This window comes from Schistocerca cancellata, chromosome 2 (genome assembly GCF_023864275.1).
Source record: "Schistocerca cancellata isolate TAMUIC-IGC-003103 chromosome 2, iqSchCanc2.1, whole genome shotgun sequence".
Classification (NCBI taxonomy): domain Eukaryota; kingdom Metazoa; phylum Arthropoda; class Insecta; order Orthoptera; family Acrididae; genus Schistocerca; species Schistocerca cancellata.
In genome coordinates this window covers 449,841,746-449,863,797 of record NC_064627.1, presented here as the reverse complement: position 1 = coordinate 449,863,797, position 22,052 = coordinate 449,841,746, and the positions used below count along the sequence as shown (strand labels likewise).

Sequence of the window (22,052 nt, the reverse complement as noted above, 5' to 3'; positions counted from 1 at the left end):
CTATGCTTGTTATGAGTAGTAGGTCGTATTTTAACTTGTTTGATAATGTGAGTCGGATGAAGGGGTGTTTCATAAGTATAACTGATCAAGACAGTGGGGCAAGGGCCAGCTTAAAGACGAATACGGGATGTGACCAGTGAACAGAAGGGTGTAGGAAGGCAGAGTGGGCGATTGTGAGATGGAGAAAGGCGTGTAGGAGACCAAGAGTTCTACATCTGCTTAAATATTACACAAGCCACTGTAGAGTGTACTGCGTAGGGTACATCGTACCAGTATCATCAGTTTTCTTTCCTATTCCATTCGTGCATGGGGTGAGGAAAAAATGACTGTCTCTAAGTCATTGTAAATGCCAAAATCCCTTTTGTATTGTTCTCGTAACCCCCTCCCCCCGCCAATGCCTTCCCCCCCTCCGCGAGAAAGTCACGTTGGTTGCAGCGAAATGGTGGCGTAGTCACCTTCGACAACACTTTTTCTAAGTATAACCAGGCTTTGTCGTGATCTAAATCGTGTTCTTCCAGTGATTCCCATTTAGGAGATTGAGCCGAAATGGAGGAGGTAGTAGAGTGAGAAGGGAACACTATACTTCAGTAGCTCATTAAGGGGACAACACCGTGGTTCAGGTCGAAAAAAATCGATTTTCGGTTTTCATCATATTTCGATAGATTAAGGTTTTCTTTAAGTACTCTGAAAAGGATTTTGCTGAAAATTTTTTTTTCGAGCATTTAAAGAGCATTTTCCTACCACGTATGTTTGTGCCACGCCCACTTTTCTGTCACCCACTGTCAACCCACCCACTGCCAACTCTAAGCCATATGGAGATGCCATTATTACCAAAATAGAATGTGTAGGCCATGTTCAAAAAGCGTTTGGGAACAAGGCTGAGAAAACTAACTGTTGATATGAGAGGGAAAAAGTTAGGAGATGGAAAATTGGTGACCGGACAGGGTCAGTTAACTAAAACTGAAATAGAAAAATTGCAGGTACACTATGGGCAGGCAATTGGGAGAAATAAAGATAATCTGGAGACAATGAAGAGAGATGTTAGTGCCATATTCTTCCATAAGTCGTCTACTGATGATAAGCCATGTCATGGATTGTGTCCATCAGGAGAAAATTCGTGGTGCAAATACAATAGGGTTCAGACAACTGGAGAATCTTATTCTCACCAGCATTCTCTTCCTGCTCCTGTTTTTACAGCAATTAAACCTATTTTCAGAGGCTTGGCTCATCCTGACCTTCTAAGGAAATGTCTGCATGGGCAGACACAGAACCCAAAAGAATGTTTCAACAGCATAATTTGGAACCCCGTTCCTAAAACTGTATTTTTAGGTATGCATACAATGAAACTAGGAGTTCATGATGCTGTTATTTCATTCAGTTGTGGTAATACTGGAAAGTGTTGGGTACTGAAAAAGCTGGGAATAAATCCTAGTGAAAATATGATCACTGGGCTGCAACATTGCGATAAAATGAGGATAGGCGATGCAGACAGGTCTGCTTCTAATATGGCCAAGAAAGCAAGACAAACATCCAGGAAGGTGAAATTCAAATTGGTTCAAATGGCTCTGAGCACTATGGGACTTAACATCTGAATCAGTCCCCTAGAACTTAGAACTACTTAAACCTAACAAACCTAAGGACATCACACACATCCATGCCCGAGGCAGGATTCGAACCTGCGACCGTAGCGGTCGCGCGGTTCCAGACTGTAGTGCCTAGAACCACTGGGCCACTCCGGCCGGCTGCTCCAGGAAGGTGAAAAAGAAGCTGGAAGACCTGCTAGAGGCCAAAGAAGGACCATCATATGCAGCACGACAGTTTTAATTAACTGTAAGTAACAAATTACAAAAGTTTTTTCTTTAAAGTAAATTTCCCTCAAACCAAAATTTTCAGTACATATACTCAATTATATCAGAAACTATCATAGATACATGAATGAAATTTTGAGAGACTCTGCATAAAAGTATTAAGGTCCTGCATCAAAACTTGCCTAAATTAACATGTGTTACATAGGCAGCATGTGGTCCCCTTAAACGTATTGTTTTTAGAGCTACAGTCGAACCATAATTGTTAATACGATTAGTTCCATAACACTGATCATGTTTTAATCTATTAAACGTGTGAATTAGTAAGCATATTCGTAGTTGCTTAGACGAAGCCAAAATATTTAAAGTAACTAACTTCAGAGACCAAGGCCAGATAAATGCAAAGTTTACGTGTTTCCGCCGGCAGTAAAGAATATTTCCGGTGGTCGGTTCCTTAGGCAAGACTTCCTGCTTGGCGCGCAGCTAACTTGTAGCGGGACGCGCCGGCCTACCGCACGCTGCCCCAAGGTCCCTGCCTGCTGCTGCCGTGCCGGCCTGGAACAAGCCGCCGGTGGGGTGGAACCGCACCGTTTTGGTGACATCACGTCCGGCACCTAGTCGTAATGATTTCCGTTCTGTTTTGCGGCGCCACTCCGGGAGCAAGCCAGACACAGCTGTTGCGCCATTTCCAGACGAGATGTGCGTTACTCTTTTAGGAAAGATGTCGGCAGCCACCACCCGTGGCCTTGTTGACAGAACTGCACCGGCTCTCTCCTAGGATGATGATAGGAAACAGACGCCAGCGGTGCCTGCCCAAAATTCAAGTCCATTTTTCCTTATGAATCCAAAGGTCGGCCGCTGCTGCAGTAGCCGGCCGCCGTGGCCGAGCGATTCTAGGCACTCCAGTCTGGAACCGCGCGACCGCTACGGTCGCAGGTTCGAATCCTGCCTCGGGCATGGATGTGTGTGATGTCCTTAGGTTAGTTAGGTTAAGTAGTTCTAACTTCTAGGGAACTGATGACCTCCGAAGTTAAGTCCCATAGTGCTCAGAGCCATATTTTTTATTTTTATTTTTTATTTTTGAGCTGCTACAGTGTGTCCCGCGGATACGGCAGTAGTAAACTTGTAATCAAAGACTTCGACGAAGTAACGGAGTACTCTAGAAAAATAAGTACGAGGGTTATTCGGAAAGTAAGGAACGATCGGTCGCGAAATGGAAACCACAGTGAAAATCCTATGAAGTTTTGCACAGGCGCGTTGGCCAGTGTCTCTAGTATGCCCGTGGATCGCGTTACGTCGTTCTTTTTAGTTCTGAGCACACAGGGAGCAATAAAGGTACCTAGAACAATAGTGTCTCCCGCCAAGTACGAGGGCCTGGTAAGAAATTTCACCTGAAGCTATGCAGCCAACATTACATATTTACATATCTGTCGTGCGTTCTCTTCTTCAAGATTATTCTCAGCCGCATTCTGCAGGGGCAATGAAGATGCTTCTGCATCGTTTTCAATTTGAAATGTTTGATTACCCTCAATACTGCCCCCTCTCAGTTTCATCTCTGCTCACATAAACCGCTGGCTATGAAGACAACATTTTGGCACAGACAAGGAGCTGTAGGCCAGAGTAGAGAACTGGCGGAAAGCACTGGCGGCTGCCTTCTATAACGAGGGTATTGGAAAGTTGGTACAACGCTACGACAAACGGCTAAGTCGGATCGGGGACTATGGAGATAACTAGCTGGAAGTTGTAGCTAACGGTTGCAAATAAAACAGTTTTGATTTTCACTGTGGTTTCGATTTCGCGACTTATCGCTCCTTACTTTCCGAATAGCCCTCGTATATTAATCTGCTATTTTGTTCTTGGTACTAATTTTCAGCATCTGTAGCATATATTATTCACGATAAAATTCAGTCGTCAATTGCAAATACATTTTTATTGCGCTTTACCAATCATTTGTCATCTTCAGAACCTTGGTACTGGTTTAACAGATGTCAGAATCTTCTTCACGAATGCACAATGCAATGATGTGTCCAGAAATGTAAGTATTGTATGTGATTCTTGTAAACACAGATTGACAATTTATATCTTAAGCTGTTGTACTAGTAACAAAAAACGTCATCTATATTTACAATAATCATATACGATGTGTACATTTCTGGACATATCATGGCACTACGCTTCTATGAAGAAAATGCTGACACCTCTTAAACCAATAAGAAGCTTCTCAGAATGACAAATCAATTTGTCGAAACCGGTGAAGCGCATGAATATGTATTTGTAACTGATGACTGAATTTTAATCTCAGAAATATTAATCTGCTTTGGATAAAAAGCTCATGCCGGCACTTTGTACAATGAAACAGTTTGGCAGTTGGACAAGGAAGCTGCTATATTCAGCGCTTATCTTGCTATAAAGGAAACAGAGGAGAAATTTGGAAAGGTGATTAAAGTTAATCGAAAAGAAATAAAAACTTTGGTGTTTACGTGTGGCATTGTCATTCTGCCAGAGACGGAAAAAGACTTGGAAGAACAGTTGAACGGGGAAGATAATGTCCTGCAAAAAATTATAACATGAACATCAACGAAAGTAAAACAAGGATAGTCGATTGTAACTAAATTAAATCAGGCGATGTTCAGGGAATTAGACTGGAAAACGAGAGACTAAAAGTAACAGGCGAGTTTTCCTGTTTGTCAGTAAAATAACTGATGACGGGCATAGCATAGAGAGAATATAAAATGCAGGCTGGCAATAACAAGATAAACACTTCTGAGAAAGAGGTGTGTTTTAACATCTAATGTCAGTTTACGTGTTAGGCAGTCTTGTCTGAAGGTATTTGTCTGGAGTGTAGCCTTGAGGAAGTGAGATGTAGACGATAAGCGGCTCAGACAAGAAGAGAATAGAAGCGTTTGAAATGTGGTGCTGTAGAAGAATGTTGAATATTAGGTGGGTAGGACGAATAACAGTTGAGGAGGTATTGAATCGACTTGGGGAAAAATGAAATTTATGGCACAACTTGAGTAAAAGAAGGGATCGGTTCACAGGACACACACTGAGGCATCATGGATTTATCGACTGGGTGATGGAAGAAAGTGTGTGTGTGGGGAGGGGGCCGGTTAAGTTGTGGGAAAGGGGCAGACCAAGACTTGAATATAGTAAACAGCTTCAGACGGGTGTAGGCTGCAGTACTTGCTCGGAGATGAAGGGGCTTGCACAGGGCACAGTAGCATGGAGGGCTGCGTCACACCCGTCTTCGGACTGAAGACCACAACAACAACAAACCTTCAAATGCAGTCGCCATTCATCGGCTTCTTACAGCAAGCAAAACGGAAGTCAGGTCTAAGTGGGACGAGGATCTGGAGACGTAAGTGTACTGTCCAAAGCTATCTTTAATCGCTGAGATGAGATGCAGTCACTGCAGTTTCACTGCTATTTTTTTTTTCATACACTGGTAATAGCTGTAATTCAGACGCTGGAGACAGCAATAATTTAATCCTCGGTCATTCCAAGTTCCAGCAAGATGGTGAGAAAGCTTACGGTACCATCGTCTGTAGCATCACTGTTCTTCTAATGGCAATTCTTAGTTGTCCGACAGTATTTATTTTAGTTAGTAGTTTTAAAATCGGACCACATACTTGACGAGAAGGTGCAATCACAACTTTTAGTGGTTAATTACAAGATCGACTGCATCTCAGAGACTTTAGAAACCTGTTTGTAAATTTTTACCAGAGCAAAAATTAATTTCTACTTCTGTGTTTAGATATTAAGAAGCTTTTCCTGTTTTTGTTAGTGGTGAAGAAATGTTGTTTAGCCACTTCAAAGCATTGTGCTCGTTTCTCTGTTACAGAAAACTGTTTTTTCTTTTTTTTTTTTTGTAACTTAGAAATGAACACATTAATTTAAGCAACTATGCAATATTCAGTTTTCTGTAATCGTTGACGACTAAACAGTGTACTTGTTTATGGTTAGTGTACTGCCGCTGAAGGCTCAATAAAAAAAATGCGTCCCGTAAAGTGGTGGTGAATCTCCTTCTTTTCTGAACTCAGGGTTTTAAGTAAATTAATTACACTAAACATAGGTGTCAACGAATCTTTCTGTCGGCATTCTTGTGTAAAAGGTTGTTGCTGCTCTAGCTGTATCGTTTGAGGAATAAAAATTTCATGTTTCGAAATGATCTCCAGCCTTTTCTTCACAGGTAATGCTGAGTTGTGAACAACAGACTAGAAATAGTTCACTTTACGTTGAATTATTATTCAGAATCGACGTGTCTAGATAACTAGAAGAGGAATGTGTGGATGTTGAAATGAATCTGCTAAAACTTTTAAAATTAAGATGAAGACTTCTTACGGGAAACCACGGAAAACAAGTCATGTTGGGCGGATGGATAACTGTATCGCGACCTTCCTGCGCCACATCATTCGGTCGAATGCGAGATGAGGGAGGACTCCGAGCGGTTGTTTCTTCGCATGTGAACAGAACGAGGCTCGCTTTTAACGCTGGAAGAGAGTTCGGTAGCTTCCTCACGCGCTTCAAGATCACCTTGCTTTGTCTATCTAAGTAGGAATTTTTGTATAAAATGCGCCAATTTCTAGTAAGAGTAACAATAGAGCGTCGCTTAGAGACACCAGCACTGGTAGGAACGGCGCTATTTAGAGCGTTGTGCAGCGTGCACTTTTTATTTATCTCTGCGCCTTTCAGTCATTGTGTTCCGTTCTTGTTAGAACAGAACGGAAAAGAACGTTCACTTTTTCAAACATTCTCTTGGCTATACGACGGCGTCCTAATGTGGTACAAGGTCCAATCTCCCTGCTGTTGTTGTAAACAGGCTTTTCAGTAAGGAGACAGCTTGTGATGTGATAGAGCGGTAATACCACCACTGATGAGAACCCGATTCCCACCACAAGAATCCTGTCCACTGGCATGATTTCATATGCATCTCAAGACATCGACAAAAGATTTTCCTTATGGATAGACTCGCAACGTTTTTATCGGTCAATACTACAACAATTAAGTTTTTAAAAATAGAAGAATGTAATTTCTGAACGGCATTAGAGAACTTTTGAAGAGAGAATTTTAGGAAAAAAAACAGCCTGGACAACTTTCTCCATTCAACTGTAATTAGCAGTTTCGGCTCAATCAGGCCATCTTCAGTTCTAAGACTAGAATACCGGAGGCCGGATGCCAGCACAGGCGTCAGCTGCTCTGCGTTGTAACGACGCGCACCTGCTGACACCGAGCCACTTCTAACGCCAGAACATAACTGAATCTTTATTGCCACGTTAAGAGTCACGTTACGGGAACGGACTGATGCCTCCGTTCTCAAGTGACAGCTGACATCCGTTCTCCGAAAACACAGTTTTACTTAGTGTTCGATTTGCATGGGTTTCCGAGAATTAAGGACGAGTTTTAATTTTGCGCCATGTTGTTACATGGCGGTTGGCAGCCGTAGTTTTTTCATGTTTGTTATCTGCGTTCCTTCCCATTAGTAGCCGGACAACTTCTGTGTGGTGAGCACTGTTGTTTGATGTTTATTTTCGTCATGGAACAGATGACAACCGAGCAACGTATCCAAGTGACAAAAAATTATTACAAAAATAGCGAAAGCCCCACGGCAACCGTTCCGTTATGCTGCTCCAGCGGTATCATCAGTTCGGAAGTTGATCTGGAACTTTCAGACCAAGGGGTGTATTTCAAACGTTAAGAAAACAGGACGCCCGCGTTCTATTCAAACACAAGAAAACATTGTTGTCGTGCGTGAAAATGTGACCGTAAGCCTCAGAAAATAGGTTCGCGGACGAGCTCAATAACTTAATTTATCACAAAGTTTACGTATGAAATCTTTTCAAGAGATATGAAAATGCATGTGTAAAAGATTCAACCTACAAAAGATTTGAAGCCTGCAGATCATAGAAAGGTACATCGATTTGCTCAATGGGTCTTGGGTCGGAAGCGGAGAACGAGAACTTCACTAAAAGAATAATTTTCTCAGCTTAAGCGCACTTCCACCTCACTGTGTACGTCAATAAGAAGAACTGCAGAATTTGGGGTAACGAAATTTCGCGAATGCTGTGGAAGATGAGACGTATCCACAACGCACAATTGTACGGTGTGGATTTTGGGCAGGAGGAGTGATCGGCAGGTACTTTTTTGAAAATGATGAACGGCGACCGTTACCGAAACATGCTTTGTCTGTTTTTTGCCTCTTATTGATTAAAACGACAATTTTTGGTTTCAACAAGATGGTACGATATGTCACATATCCCGTGAAACGATTGCTCTGCTGAATGAAAAGTTTCCTCAAAACATCATCTCTTAGCGTGGCAACCAGGAATGGCCTGCCAGATCATGCGATCTTACACCTTGTGATGTTGTTTCTGGGGTTTGTAAAATCAAAAGTGTACGCGAACAAACCACGAACAGTACACGAATTGAAGGATGAAATTAAAAGGGTTGTTATTGGCATCCCACCAGATGGCTGTGAACACGTTATCGAGAACTTCACTCAACGCATTGCTCCTATTTCGCACGTAAATAGGAGAAGTTATTTAATGTGTTTGTAAAAAAAAAGGAAAAGACAGAGAAACATTATTTTTTCACTAAATTTTGTATGTTCCATGGCATTTTAATATTCGTCCCTATTTCCCAGACGCCCTTTAGTAGCAGCTCTTGTACGCCTGCGACCAAAGTAATACATATTTTCTAGAGTTTTTCGAAAATCTGTGTCTTATAAAAATGTATGTATGTATTTATGTGTGAGAATAACTCTGGAAAGCTTGGATCAATTTCAAACAGTTATCATCTGGGAAGAAGCACTGTGGGGGTTACGAAATACCTACGTTCCACGGGGTTGTAGTTGGGGCTGAAAATGGGGTGACGTAGAAGCCTAACTCAGAAACGTCTGCAAAAATAATTGCAACCAAATTTTCTGTACACATGACTTTTTATTTGTATATAAATAAATACCATCTCTAGGGATTGGGGGTGGAAAGCCATGACATGCAAAAATTTTCCCATGCCGATTTTTCCGACCGCTAGACTCATTGGTTACATACAGTTCCGATGACGTATCACCTCTAGGTTTAGGAGAGTGAGGGGACGAAGCGGGGAGGAGGGGAGAGATCGGCATCTCTCTGTACCGCCGGAAACAATTTCTACCAAACTTGGCGCATGTATCACTTGCTGTCTGGAAAAAATTGCTGTGGGCAGTAAGACACACCTATAGCCGAAGGTGGGGATGAAGAATAGTGGTTACATAGAAACACAACTCAGAAACACCTGGAGAAATTCCAAGCAAATTTGTTACGTACATGACTCCTTATCTGTATGAAAATACTGTGGTAGGCAGATACCTCTACTGCTCCTAAGGGTGTGGGTGTGGCTGAGAAAGGGTGGTTCTTACCCAGACAGAAATACAAGTTTCCTCAGGATTCAGATGAAACCGCAGAGGAAAATTCGCTACAGATACAGATTAGATACGTGTGAAATGTGTTATATATACGAGAGCTATTCGGAAAGTAAAGTTCCGATTGGTCACCAAATGGAAACCACTGGGAAAATAAAAAAATGTTTTATTTGCAACAATTAGCTACACCTTCCAGCCACTTCTCTACATAGTCACCAATCGGACTTAATCATTTGTTGTAGCGTGGTACCAACTTTCCAATACCCTCGTCATAGCAGGCAGCCGCCTGTGCTTTGGGCAGATTCTCTATGCTGATCTACAGCTCGTTAACTGTGTCAAAATGTCTTCAAAGCCAGCCTCTCGTGTGAGCAGAGACGAAACTCAACGCGAGCCAATTACGGACTGTACTGTGGGTGATCAAACACTTCCCATCGAAAACGCTGCAGGAGCATCTTCATTGCCTCTGCAGAGTGTGGCCGAGAATTGTCACGAAGGAGGAACTGTATGACAGTTATGTTATGCAGGCTGCATGACATCAGGCGAAATCTCTCACCAGGCCCTCATACTTGGTGGGAGACACTATTTTCTAGGCATTTTTTCGTGTTTATCGTCCGCTCCGAACTGAGAAGAGCAACGTGACGTGATCGACGGGCAGGCTAGAGAGACTGCCCACCACATAAGTACAAAGAATTTACTTTTCGAGTAGCCCTTATATATATCAGGGCTATTCGAAAGGTAAATTCTTAAGTAATAATAATATATACAAGGACTTACTTCAGAATTATATATATATATATATGTATATATATATATATATATGTGTGTGTGTGTGTGTAAAATATATATATATATATATATATATATATATCACAGAGCTTGTTATTTGATTAACGTCTGTAGTAGATTCAGCATATCATAAGCATCCCGACTGTTTGTTCCTGCTGCATAAACGGTTCTTCCATAACCGTCGAAAGGATATCAGGCTCTCCTGACTGCATTCTATATTGTGATGCGAGGAGAGGAACAAATTGAAGTAGGAATCTGCCCCCTATTTTAGCTGATAACGAGACAAGTGTTGCAAAACTTTTAAAATGTTATGTAGTGTTTGACCCTTAGGTTTTAGGCTGGAGCTTTTTGTGTTTTACAGATGGGCTGGCATATTCCTTTTATTCCAGCGGCTACCCATCCACAGCTACCTGTTGTACAAGTTTAATTCTTTCCAAATTTTCCTTTTTTGTCATAACATTTATGACTGACAGAATGCGGAACTTTCTTATTTCTCTTTCTTTGTGTATGTGTGTGCAAATTTTCAAGACTTTTTATATATTAATTCCTAGTATCGTTTGATAATTTTCCCACTGTCATCCACACTTATCTCGTAAAAATCAAATACGGGCGCTGAAAAGACGTTGCTGTAACGTGACCAAACCATCATACAGTCATCATCTTCATCTTTATCGTCATGGATAAAGGCACACTGAGGAGGACTCTTAGGATTGAGGAAGAGGCTATTTTGGAATCCCAATTAGTGATTAGAATTAGAACTTCATCCAGGGAAATGTAGAACAATGGTTGGCGGGAGTCCTACTGAAGTACGGGAAGAGTTTACAGACAAATACATTTTTTTTTCTTACGCTACGTCTCACATATGATAACCGTCGACGTTCAAGAACCGCCATCGCATGCCTGAGCTTCAGTTACTGCTGCTTCGAGAAAAGTCTGCATTAGACGGTGTTATAACATTTCCGCAGTTTGTATGTGGTGAAAAGGATGGCTCCGACAATTTCAAATTCGGTTGCTTTGATTGCTGAGTACATACAAATTCCCTATCGACACCAGTTACATTGTTACTATCGGAAATGTATTACGAGACTTACAGAACCTTACACGTGCTTTTAGGTGAAGATTCGCGTTTGCTAAGGAATTGCAGACACTATTGAGTGAAACTGGTAATAAAATGAAAATTCCACAATGAGATTTTCACTCTGCAGCGGAATGTGCGCTGATATGAAACTTCCTGGCAGATTAAAACTGTGTGCCGGACCGAGACTCAAACTCGAGGCCTTTGCGTTTCGCGGGCAAGTGCTCTACCAACTGAGCTACCCAAGCACTACTCACGCCTGCTCCTCACAGCTTTACTTCTGCTAGTACCTCGTCTCCTACTTTTCAAACTTTACAGAAGCTCTCCTGCGAACCTTGCAGAACTCGAAAGGCAAAGGTCCCGATTTTGAGTCTCCGTCCGGCACACAGTTTTAATCTGCCAGGAAGTTTCAAATTTAAAATTGTTCTTTTGATTACATGGTATTATTAGTTATTAATGTAATTGCACTGGCTGTAAGAGACATTTTCAGATATCAATTTAAAAAAAGGGTATCGTCTGCAAGTGCCAAATGAATTTCCTGCTAAGCACGGTGCAGAGAGAGACAACCGGGAAGGTGTTAGTGAAGCTGTTAGAGCGCGGCCAGCTCGGCGCACGGCCGTTATCAGGAGCTGAGCGTGCAGAAAGGCGACGCGCGAGCGCGTCCAACGCTCCCGGTATCTGCGGCCGCACGTGGAGCAACACACAACACACTTACGTCTCCGCTTTCCTCATCCAGCGACTGCTCTTCCACTCCGCTGTCAACCGTCGCCTTCGACGGCCACAGCAGCTTGTACACATACTGAGGAAACATAGTCATTGTTGTGACTATTTACACGTTGCCACTTGTCCGACGTCCTCTCGAGACGGCCAGCGTAACGGCAGGGAAGTCCGTCACCCGAAGCGACGCGCAGGGATCCTCGACGGGGAACTCGCGAATCGGAAACCACGAGGCACCTACATCGCAAAGAGATCCGCGAAACCGCGCGAAAGACCAACCGCTGTTCGATTTCGGGACAAGCGCGCTAACTGTCGGCGGTGGAGCATTTCGTCGGAGCGCCCCTGGACGCAGCCGGGGACCCGGCCTGCGGAAGGAACTGCGCGGACATGCCGGCGCGTTACCGCGGCAGCGACACTCGAGCGAGGCGCGCGCTCGCATCGCGGCCTGACCTCAGCGACGCCGCCGGCCGCTGTGGTGGGGAAGAACAGCGGCCGCAGGGCTGCCAACCCCGCGCCGCCGCGCCTCCTTTCCCTTCGGCGTGACGCAACTCAGCGTGGCGGCGGGCAACGCCCACCTGGGCTCTTCAGCGTATAGCGGGGCAGGACGCGCGAGGTCTGCCGAAAACGGCGAACTAAATCACAAGGTGTGATTGCGAAGGGTGTCCCATAAAGAACGCACATTTGAGTGCACAATGACATTCAAATTGATGGATCAAATTAAGTACGGGGTGATCGAAAAGCCCGTATAAATCTGAAAACTGAATAAATCACGGAATAATGTAGATAGAGAGGTACAAATTGACACACATGCTTGGAATGAGATGGGGTTTTACTAGAACAAAAAAATATATATATTTCAAAAAATGCCCGACAGATGGCGCTTCATCTGATCAGAACAGCAATAATTAGCATAACAAAGTAAGACAAAGCAAAGATGATCTTCTTTACAGGAAATGCTCAATATGTCCACCATCATTCCTCAACAATAGCTGTAGCCGAGGAATAATGTTGTCAACAGCACTGTAAAGCATGTCTGGAGTTATGGTGAGGCATTGGCGTCGGATGTTGTCTTTCAGCGTCCCTAGAGATGTCGGACGATCACGATACACTTGCGACTTCAGGTAACCCCAAAGCCACGGACTGAGGTCTGGGGACCTGGGAGGCCAAGCATGACGAAAGTGGCGGCTGAGCACACGATCATCACCAAACGACGCGCGCAAGAGATCTTTCACGCGTCTAGCAGTATGGGGTGGAGCGCCAACCTGCATAAACATCGTACATTCCAGTAGGTGTGTATCAGCCAGGCTGGGGATGATGCGATTCTGTAACATATCGGCATACCTCTCACCCATCAAGGTAGCTGTCATTGACGTGTCGCTGTTCAGCGCCATCTGTCGGACATTTTGTGAATTTTTTTTGTTCTAATAAAACCCCATGTCATTCCAAGCATGTGTGTCAATTTTTACCTTTCTATCTACATTATTCCGTGGTTTATTACGTTTTCAAATTTATACTGACTTTTTGATCAGCCTGTACTTTACATCTTATTGCGGTGTATCCTACTTGTCATTATGTATGAGATTTATTACTCAAATGACTTCCATGACTTTGCATGTCCACTCTCGTTCTTACAGTGAAACTTTCCGTACCTTTTCGACAAATTTGCATCTCTACTTCTGAAGTTACACGATGCATCTCGACGTTGATTTCTGTAAATGACCGGTTTCCTGGCGCACACTTCACATTTCAAGTACTCCTTCGGAAAGAAATCACAGTGAGCTACATCACAAAATCTGGGTGGCCATCTCACGTCAGCGTTGCGAGAAACCATGGAGGGGGCTTGCACCCCTGTTGTTTTGCGTGGCACTATCACAGCACAGGTCTACATTGATGTTTTATACACCTTCTTGCTTGTCACTGTTGAAGAGCAATTCGGGGATGGCGATAGCATCTTTCAACACGATCGAGCACCTGTTCATAACGCACGGCCAGTGGCGGAGTGGTTACACGACAATAACATCCCTGTAATGGACTGGTCCGCACAGAATCCTGACCTGAATCCTATAGAACACCTTTGGGATGTTTCGGAACGCCGAATTCGTGCTAGGCCTCATCGACCGACGTCGATACCTCTCCTCAGTGCAGCACTTCGTGAAGAGTGGGCTGCCATTCCCCAAGAAACCTTCCAGCACCTTATTGAACATATGCCTGTGAGAGTCGAAGCTGTCATCAAGGCTAAGGGTGGGCCAACACCGTATTGAATTCCAGCATTACCGATGGAGGGCGCCACGAACTTGTAAGCCATTTTCAGCCACGTGTCCGGATACTTTTGATCACACAGTGAAGGTGTAGACTTTATTTGTGGCAGAATTAGGTATGGTGAAGGGTAGTAGTATTGTACAAACACACGAAACTTCTCTGTCTTGGCCCCCTTTACTACTTCTTACTTTCATCATCGGATCTGTCATGAGACAAAAAGTAAAAACCTGGCATGTTTTAATTCCTTACATGTATTACAAAAATATTATTCGTGAGGAAAAAAAATCCATGGGATGCACATTGTTTCAGTAGATCACATAATGAGAAGTGCTCACTGTAAATAGGATAAAATTCAGTAATATACATGAGTAATTCATACCAAATATTTTTAAAATGTTAATACAACATATATCGTCAAATAGTACGTTCTCATATGGCGTGTAGGTGCATAATGGCGGCGACACAGTCACCGATAAGAAGGTGAATTTTTTCGACCGCTATCAGGTGGTGTCCAAGGTACAATAACAGCGCACTCTATTTGATAGATGATAGGCAAGTGCAAACATGACATCAGACTTTCATGATAATAATAATAATAACAAACGACAAAAAAACAATTTTTATTCAAATCCGTTTATTCATCATGGCTGCTTGTTCCTATGAGAATAAATCTCAAATTCTTCCAAGCAAAGATTACGAAAGATCTAAGAAGGTAATATTTCCGCTACTGTGAATTTGAATGCATCTAGTTAAATTTCTTAACAATGTCGTTAATGTCATCGGAACTCAGAAAAGAAGTGTTACCTTCTTAGATCATTTGTTAAAGAAAAATAATGGGACACTATCAGCTTACGTTTTCCGTAAATCAACCAAAACAATGGTTCAAATGGCTCTAGGCACTGTGGGACTTAACATCTGAGGTCATCAGTCCCCTAGAATTAGAACTACTTAAACCTAACTAATCTAAGGACATCGCACACATCCATTCCCGAGGCAGGATTCGAACCTGCAACTGTAGCAGCAGCGCGGTTCCGGACTGAAGTGCCAAGAACCGCTCGGCCACAGCGGCCGGCGTAAATCAACCACTTCATATGTTATTATTACCACAGACTTGTGTCAATCAAATTCCCACAGATGGTTTTTTTTAGGTCAATGACTAACAGGATCCTCAAATTAACTCTTGATAATATTGCTATTGAACGTGAATTAAATGTAATTACAGAGCTAATGATGGCTAATGGTTTTAATGCAGTGAGGATATACAGAAATATTAAAGATAAGTGGAAAAGGCATGAAAAGCAATAAGCAACGAAAACGAAGTTTATCTCTGACTTAATAATCGTTCACATTTTGGGAGCACTGCGAAATCATTAAAAAGAGTGAATCTAAAAGTTGGATTTCGTATCAGTAGATATTTACGTGACAGATTACGCAATTCTATAAAGAATAATGATAACAAATTTTCGAGGTCTGGAGTGTATAAGCTCAAGTACAAGGATTGTGATAAATTTTATATAGGCCAAACCGGTAGTAATTTCGCAAAAAGATGTAGGGAGCATACGGACGAGTCGAACTAGAGAGTTTCAGGGAACCACTTAAATTTGAAAAACATAATCTAGACAGCATTACAGAAAGCCTTAACATCCTCAGGAAGCACCCAAAGGCCACGTACTCAGAAATTTGGAAGGACTTAAAAAAGACATATTCTCATAGGGACAGACAGTCACAACGAATGATAAATGAGTAAACGGATATGAGCAATTTTTTTTTTTTTTTTTTTGCCTTCTATGACTAGTTATGACGTTCGAGTGTTTTAGCAAACCAACTCCTAACTCCCACCTTATTTTTATTGGCTCCACATGGATTAGGGACTGGCTGTCTTGGAATCATTTTTCTGCGATTTGGTCATCGCCTTCTGTTGTATTTTGCTGTTGTTGGGCTCTACGATTTCTCTCATTTTTTTCTATAGTCTAGCATTTGGTGCAGCAGTATTTCAGTGTTTCACTGTAAGCTGTCATATTTTTTTTATTGTTATTTCATCCCTCTCGCCCCACATGGGCAGAGGTTGGCTGTCAGCAGTACAATTCAGTTCTCCACTCTTCAGTCAAACGAATTAAAATAGAGTTATAATGAGAAACAGAAACTAAATTTGGGGCTTTTTCTATTTTAAATTAAATAAATCAAATACGGTCAGTAAAAAACGTAAATACGTACATTTTAAAAACACTTACAAGAAGATGAAATTCTTATGATAAAAACATTGAAACACTTAACTTTCACTTAAAATCTAAAGGACCTGCACTAAGGTGAGAAGTATTTTCGGAGGAGAGAGAATATGTTCCATGGGTTTGTGGGTCTGTTAGGAAAACTATGGAGATGAGAGATAGTGGAGGAGGTGGATAGTAGGAAATACAGTGGGAAAGGCAGAGTGTGAAGCCTGATGTGTCACGTGGGTAGGGCAATGGTTGCAAGAGAAAAGGGATTGGGATGGATGGTGATGGAAAAGGAGAGAGAAGCTCTGATGTCGAATGGGTTAGTGGTGAAAAGTTAAAGTTGGTGGGAGGGATAAATATGGGGGCCAACCACATTGTCTGGGAGAGGGTAAGGAGTGTATGTAGGTGTAGGGACGGTGGGATGTGTGCGTGAAGGCGTTGCAGCATACCAGTGTTGGCGATCAGAAGGGAGACAATGAAGTTATTGGAATCTAGTTTGCGGACAGAGGTGTTCGATGTTGATGAGGAGGGGTGGAAATTTGATGAGATGGTGGAGGATCCAGGTGAGGGAAGATAAAGACAGAGCGCATTGCGTTCGTGGATTTGGAGGGACTTGTAGAACATTGGTGGGGAGGAGATCCATGTAACATTTCCATAGCAGACGTTGGATCGGATCAGGGTTTCGTAGGTGTGGAGAATAGTGGAGGGGCGTAATCCCCAATTTCGGCCTTTTAGTAGATTTAGTCTATTGTGGGCTTTATGCTGGATGCTTAATAGGTGAGATTTCCACATTAGTTTTTGGTGAGGTTCAGTGCAAGATATTAGTGTGTTAGTTATATGGACAGGACGGTTGTAAATGGTATGGCAGAAGTCATGGAGGCTGAAGGTGCGAGTGGTTCGTCCTATGATTATCGCTTAGGTTACACCAGGAGGTAAACTGGTTGAGGGGGACTTGGAAGGATCATTGGGATTTGTGGGGTGTAGGGTAGAGGGCGAGGAAAGCGGTGTCATCAGCATACGGAAGGAGGTGGACTGGTAGGGGTGGTTTCGATCTATCAGCGATAACTGTAATATTTCGTTTCTTTATTATTATTTCAATTTCCTATGACGTGTTTTTGTCCACTGGCAGTGGACAAAAACCGCTCATCAGCTAAATGTTACCAAAAATGTATTTAAAAATGGTTAAAACATATAAAATGCGACAATAACAGATGACTTTGTAAAAAATACATAGGTTGACGATAGTGACGATTTTTATAGTGGCCCAGCGGTTCTAGGCGCTTCAGTCTGGAACCGCGCGACCGTTACGGTCGTAGGTTCCAATCCTGCCTCGGGCATGGATGTGTGTGATGTCCTTAGGTTAGTTAGGTTTAAGTAGTTCTAAGTTCTAGGGGCTGATGACCTCAGATGTTAAGTCCCATAGTGTTCAGAGCCATTTGAACCATTTTTTGATTTTTACTTAAAAACAAGTGACAATAAACAGGATTTGTGAACTACGCATACATAAAAATACTGACTGTTTTTAACACTCGTTTGACGGTTTTATATTACAGTTAAAATACAGTCACTCTTGAACTTAAATGGTGGGTTGGTGTAATGGTGATGCGAGGTGACACACGAAGAAATTTTCATAATGAAGGTGCAACAATGAGTCTGACTATGGTGCCCCATAGAACTACAGGAAGCAACTAGAAGTCAGCAAGGTGGATGAAGGGGAAAGGAGGAAATTGGAGGATACTGTGAGGTAGAGCGCTGTGATTAGGATTGGAAAGAGGGGTATATCTCGGGACGGATTTCATTGTTGGGAAGTGGTTAAAATTCCGGCGAGAGAGGATGGATAAGGCATAGAAGTTCATGGAAGGTGGAATATGGATGTAGTGGCGCAACAGGGTACATGGATTGGTGATTAGTGGTTGGGAAATTGGGTGCTGGGACTGGGTTATTCGGTTAACGTATCGGATCCGCATGTGCTCTAGGAAGAGGAGAAGGTGTGGATGAGTTGGTATAGGATGTGAGTTGTGTATGGTAGACGGCTGCGGAAGGCCAGGAGAAGTGCACGTCTTTTCGGGATTTCAAGGGACTTATAGGATTTAGGTGAGAAAAAGATCGAGGCAACGTTAGCGTACGTTAGTTGTACAAATCTTATGTTACGACAGGTTCGTTAAAATCTCAGCAGACCCATATAGAAGCACATGTTCTAATCCATATGGATTTTTCAGTTTGATATATACTTCCATTAACAAAAATGGAAGTACATTTTTAACCTAATATATGTTTCATCCACGTCTGCACTCGTCTGTCATCTATCGAATAGTCTGCGTTGTTGTTGTATCTTGAGTGCCACCTGTTGACCGCCGAAAAATTCACCTTCTCACCGGTGACTGTGTCGCCGCCCGTAAGCAATTACACCCCATATGAATATGCACTGTTTTACAGTATTTAAAATGTATTACTCATGTATATTACTGTATTTGTACTCGTTTTATTGTCAGGGCTTCTCATTTTTTTGTGATCTATTCGATTAATGTGCCTCCCATGGATACTTCCTTTTCTTACTAAATATAGTTTTGTAATATGTGCAAAGAATTGTAAATCCTATTCTTATGCTTTTTGTCTCATGACTGATCCGATGATGGCAGTTAGCCGAAAGCTTAATCAAAATAAGATATAATAATGTGTGTCCAAGAATGAAAAATGTTGTGTATTGGTGCATGATTATGGCCGCTGACTGATATGAAGACAGCCTGTCTGCTATTCTGAAGTGTGTTGGATGAAATAATGTGTATTTTAAGATTAGTTGCCACGCATAGAAAAGAAATTGTTGTTGATAATAATAATCATCTGTGTACGAATGAATACAAGCTATGTTTCAATTACAGATCAGATGTTGTAATGCCACAAATAAATAAATAATAAATAATATAATTTTACAAACATCGGTTTTGGGAGCTTATGACCGTAGCAGTTTTGCGCCCTAAAACCACAGACAAAAAAAATCTATTTGAAGACTTATTTCATTCGAAATTGTGCAAGGCTTCATTTCATTTATTCCCTCTCGTCTACACACAGATATATAAGATCTCCGCAAATTTATGGTTGAAAACAAAAGGGTGTAAGAAGTTGCATATTAAGTTGAGATAAGAAAAATAAGCTGTAAAAATTTTGTTATTAAATGTAAAAAATAAAATATAAATATTTAATATCTAGCTCAAGCGCAAACCGATACGCAACAAAACATAGCGTTCCCAATCAATGCGTCATCTCACGCACACTTGATATTTCCTTACATCTGTCCTGACGTCTGCATATCGGCCGTTGCTTCTTCTTCTTTTAGTAGTGTACCAGGATACCCACCCGCAGCCATTACTTCAGAAATGATAACCGCTACACAACGTGTAGGCTTTTTGACTTTTCGGAGGATTACAAATTTATTCTCGTGTTCTACCAACAACAAACTATAGTAAACTTGGCATGAACCATTGTGGTACAATTCTCGGGTAACGCAGCGCATCTCGTGTCATGACGACGAGAGTATTTCATTTCCTAAAGCGATCTCTACCCATCAGAAATTACGAGACCTTCCTTAATACGGTTTGCGCTATTTAGTTGAGTGGTTCGGTCGCTAAATAGGTTGCGGCAGACTATATATCCCAAGATGTCGGATGCAATCATTAGTCGGTCCTAGGATTTTTTAACTGTCTCTGATCGCCTATAGCAGCGTTTTATACGTGTATATGTGAAAATTACCAAGTTGCTCCGTGTTTCGGTATCCACGTTACACTGTTCGTCTTCCTCTAACTGCCTGCTTGGGGGCACGGCGAGCAGTGCGATACGGAGATCAAACCAATCTTCGAGCTGACGACAGCTTTACTTACTGTCGAGCCCTACAGAACCCCTTTGTCCCAAGAGATCTTTCTAACACTGAGGACTCTTCTTTAGGTGTCCACTAACACATGGCTATTAGGAAACACTAAAGGTGCCAGTATTGCAAAGAATATATGACGGTTGCGAGAGAGAGGTAGAGCCCCTTGCGGACATTATTTTCTAGTTTCTTGCTATGCACTCTATGGTTTACTTTTTTGGACAATGTATATACAGTCCCATTAAAGTGAAAAAAACCTCCTCCCGAACAGGCTATGGAGGCCCATCGGTACCGACCGGCCGCCGTGTCATCGTCAGCCCACAGGCGTCACTGGATGCGCATATGGAGGGGGTATGTGGTCAGCACACCGCTCTCCCAGCCATTTTCCGCTGAAAATACCGCTGAACGGAATTCTTTGTGTCAAAATACCAACGAGTGGAGACATTCGTACAGTAGCTGATAAGCTCAGGGAAAATAACCAGGTGTATGCAGGAGTAATACAGTATTATGCTGTATATAACTGCTTTTTTTTTTAACCTCGCTAATGAAGCGATAATTCTAATCTTTTGACGAAGACCGGAAACGAAATAAAATTACTTTCTGCTAATTGTTGCTGATTTTTTCAACAAATATAGTTGAGTTCGCTGAAGACGGATAAAGTACTAAACATGATGAATTCATTGAGAGAATATCTATTTACTATAATGTGTGGTTTAATGTATGAAAGTGACAACACTAACTGGAAAACTAGAGCGCCTGCGGCGATGATTAAAAAATTCCAGCAGCTAAAATTTATTTTAAAAATGCCCTTATTCGTCATTCAACTCTTAAACAAGAGATCTGCATCACGCTTAAACAATTTAAAGGCTTTTTTTTTATTAGAACATTAATCTTTTTTAGTATGAAACGCTTGAAAGTCGACCGAATAACATTTTAGTAAAGATAGGCTGCTAATATTCAGATGCAGAACAAATTTTAAAACTACATGAATACAAAAGTGAGCGACAAAGTGAGAAAAATGCAGCTAAACACAGTTACAATGCACCGAATTATATCGCACTTTGTTTCGTTGACAACACCGCTGAACGGAATTCTTACTGTCAAAATACCGACGAGTGGAGACATCCCTCCAGTAGCTGATAAGCTCAGGGAAAGACTGATGTTTAGCTGTTCGTCAGCTTGGTCTCGTACGCAGCTGAGTAGTTTATCGCAGTACTTCCAAGAAATAACACGCAGTTAACCTCATGTACAAAGTTACGTCCGCTAGCTGCAGATGCTGACGTTCTCCTACAGGAAAATTCCATCTGCTAAAAAAGCGAACACAATCGAAGCAGGTGGAGGAGAGCCTGGAAATGAACCTCATTCCTTCTTTACCGCCACTCCGACGGGAAAGTTAACAACAGCAGTTTGTGTCTGTTCTTCACTCAAATATCCTACGGTGAATGTACGAAACACATCACACGTGTGAAATTACTGCGGGACGAGAACACTGATAACTCACAATCTGGGGGTAGATATGTGGTGGAAGCGAGGCATACTTCAAACGGTAGTGATGCGAAGGTATGAGGACCTAAAATATGGGTGTGACACAAAACCGATCGGGAGTGCTACGTAGACAGTCACAAACCACTGAATCTATTTTATTGACGCCATAAACGGCAACAATTGAGGAGAAAGAGTTTTTTTTAAAAAAGAAGGGTGGAAAACGGCATAGCTTCAGGAGGGTCGAAGAGGCTCTGGACGTAGTTATGAGAATATTCTGAAAAGTACTCGTAGATAGAACACTGAGAGTTAGCTATATACAAAATTTTTAGAGATTATCACCAAATTTCAGTAGAATAGTGGATTGGAAAAATATGCAGAAATTTACACAGATTATCTCCGTCTGTGTTTCTCAAGTTAGTACGAAGTTGTGTTAAAAAGTAATGCAGCCGAATTT

The 22,052-nt window shown here is 42.1% G+C and overlaps 1 protein-coding gene across 3 annotated transcripts in view; it reads right to left on the bottom strand.

Annotated features, from left to right (window-relative positions):
- LOC126161944 (phospholipid-transporting ATPase IF-like) overlaps positions 1–22,052 on the bottom strand; it is a 633,423-nt gene that overhangs the window by 420,487 nt on the left and 190,884 nt on the right. The window contains exon 1 of one of the 3 annotated variants that reach the window (XM_049918122.1): positions 11,778–12,170. The exons of the other annotated variants lie outside the window; for them this stretch is intronic. Within the exon in view, the coding sequence (XP_049774079.1) occupies positions 11,778–11,879 (102 nt within the window). The 5' untranslated portion in view covers positions 11,880–12,170. Of the gene's footprint in view, positions 1–11,777; positions 12,171–22,052 lie in introns of those variants that run through there. 3 annotated transcript variants of the gene reach the window in all.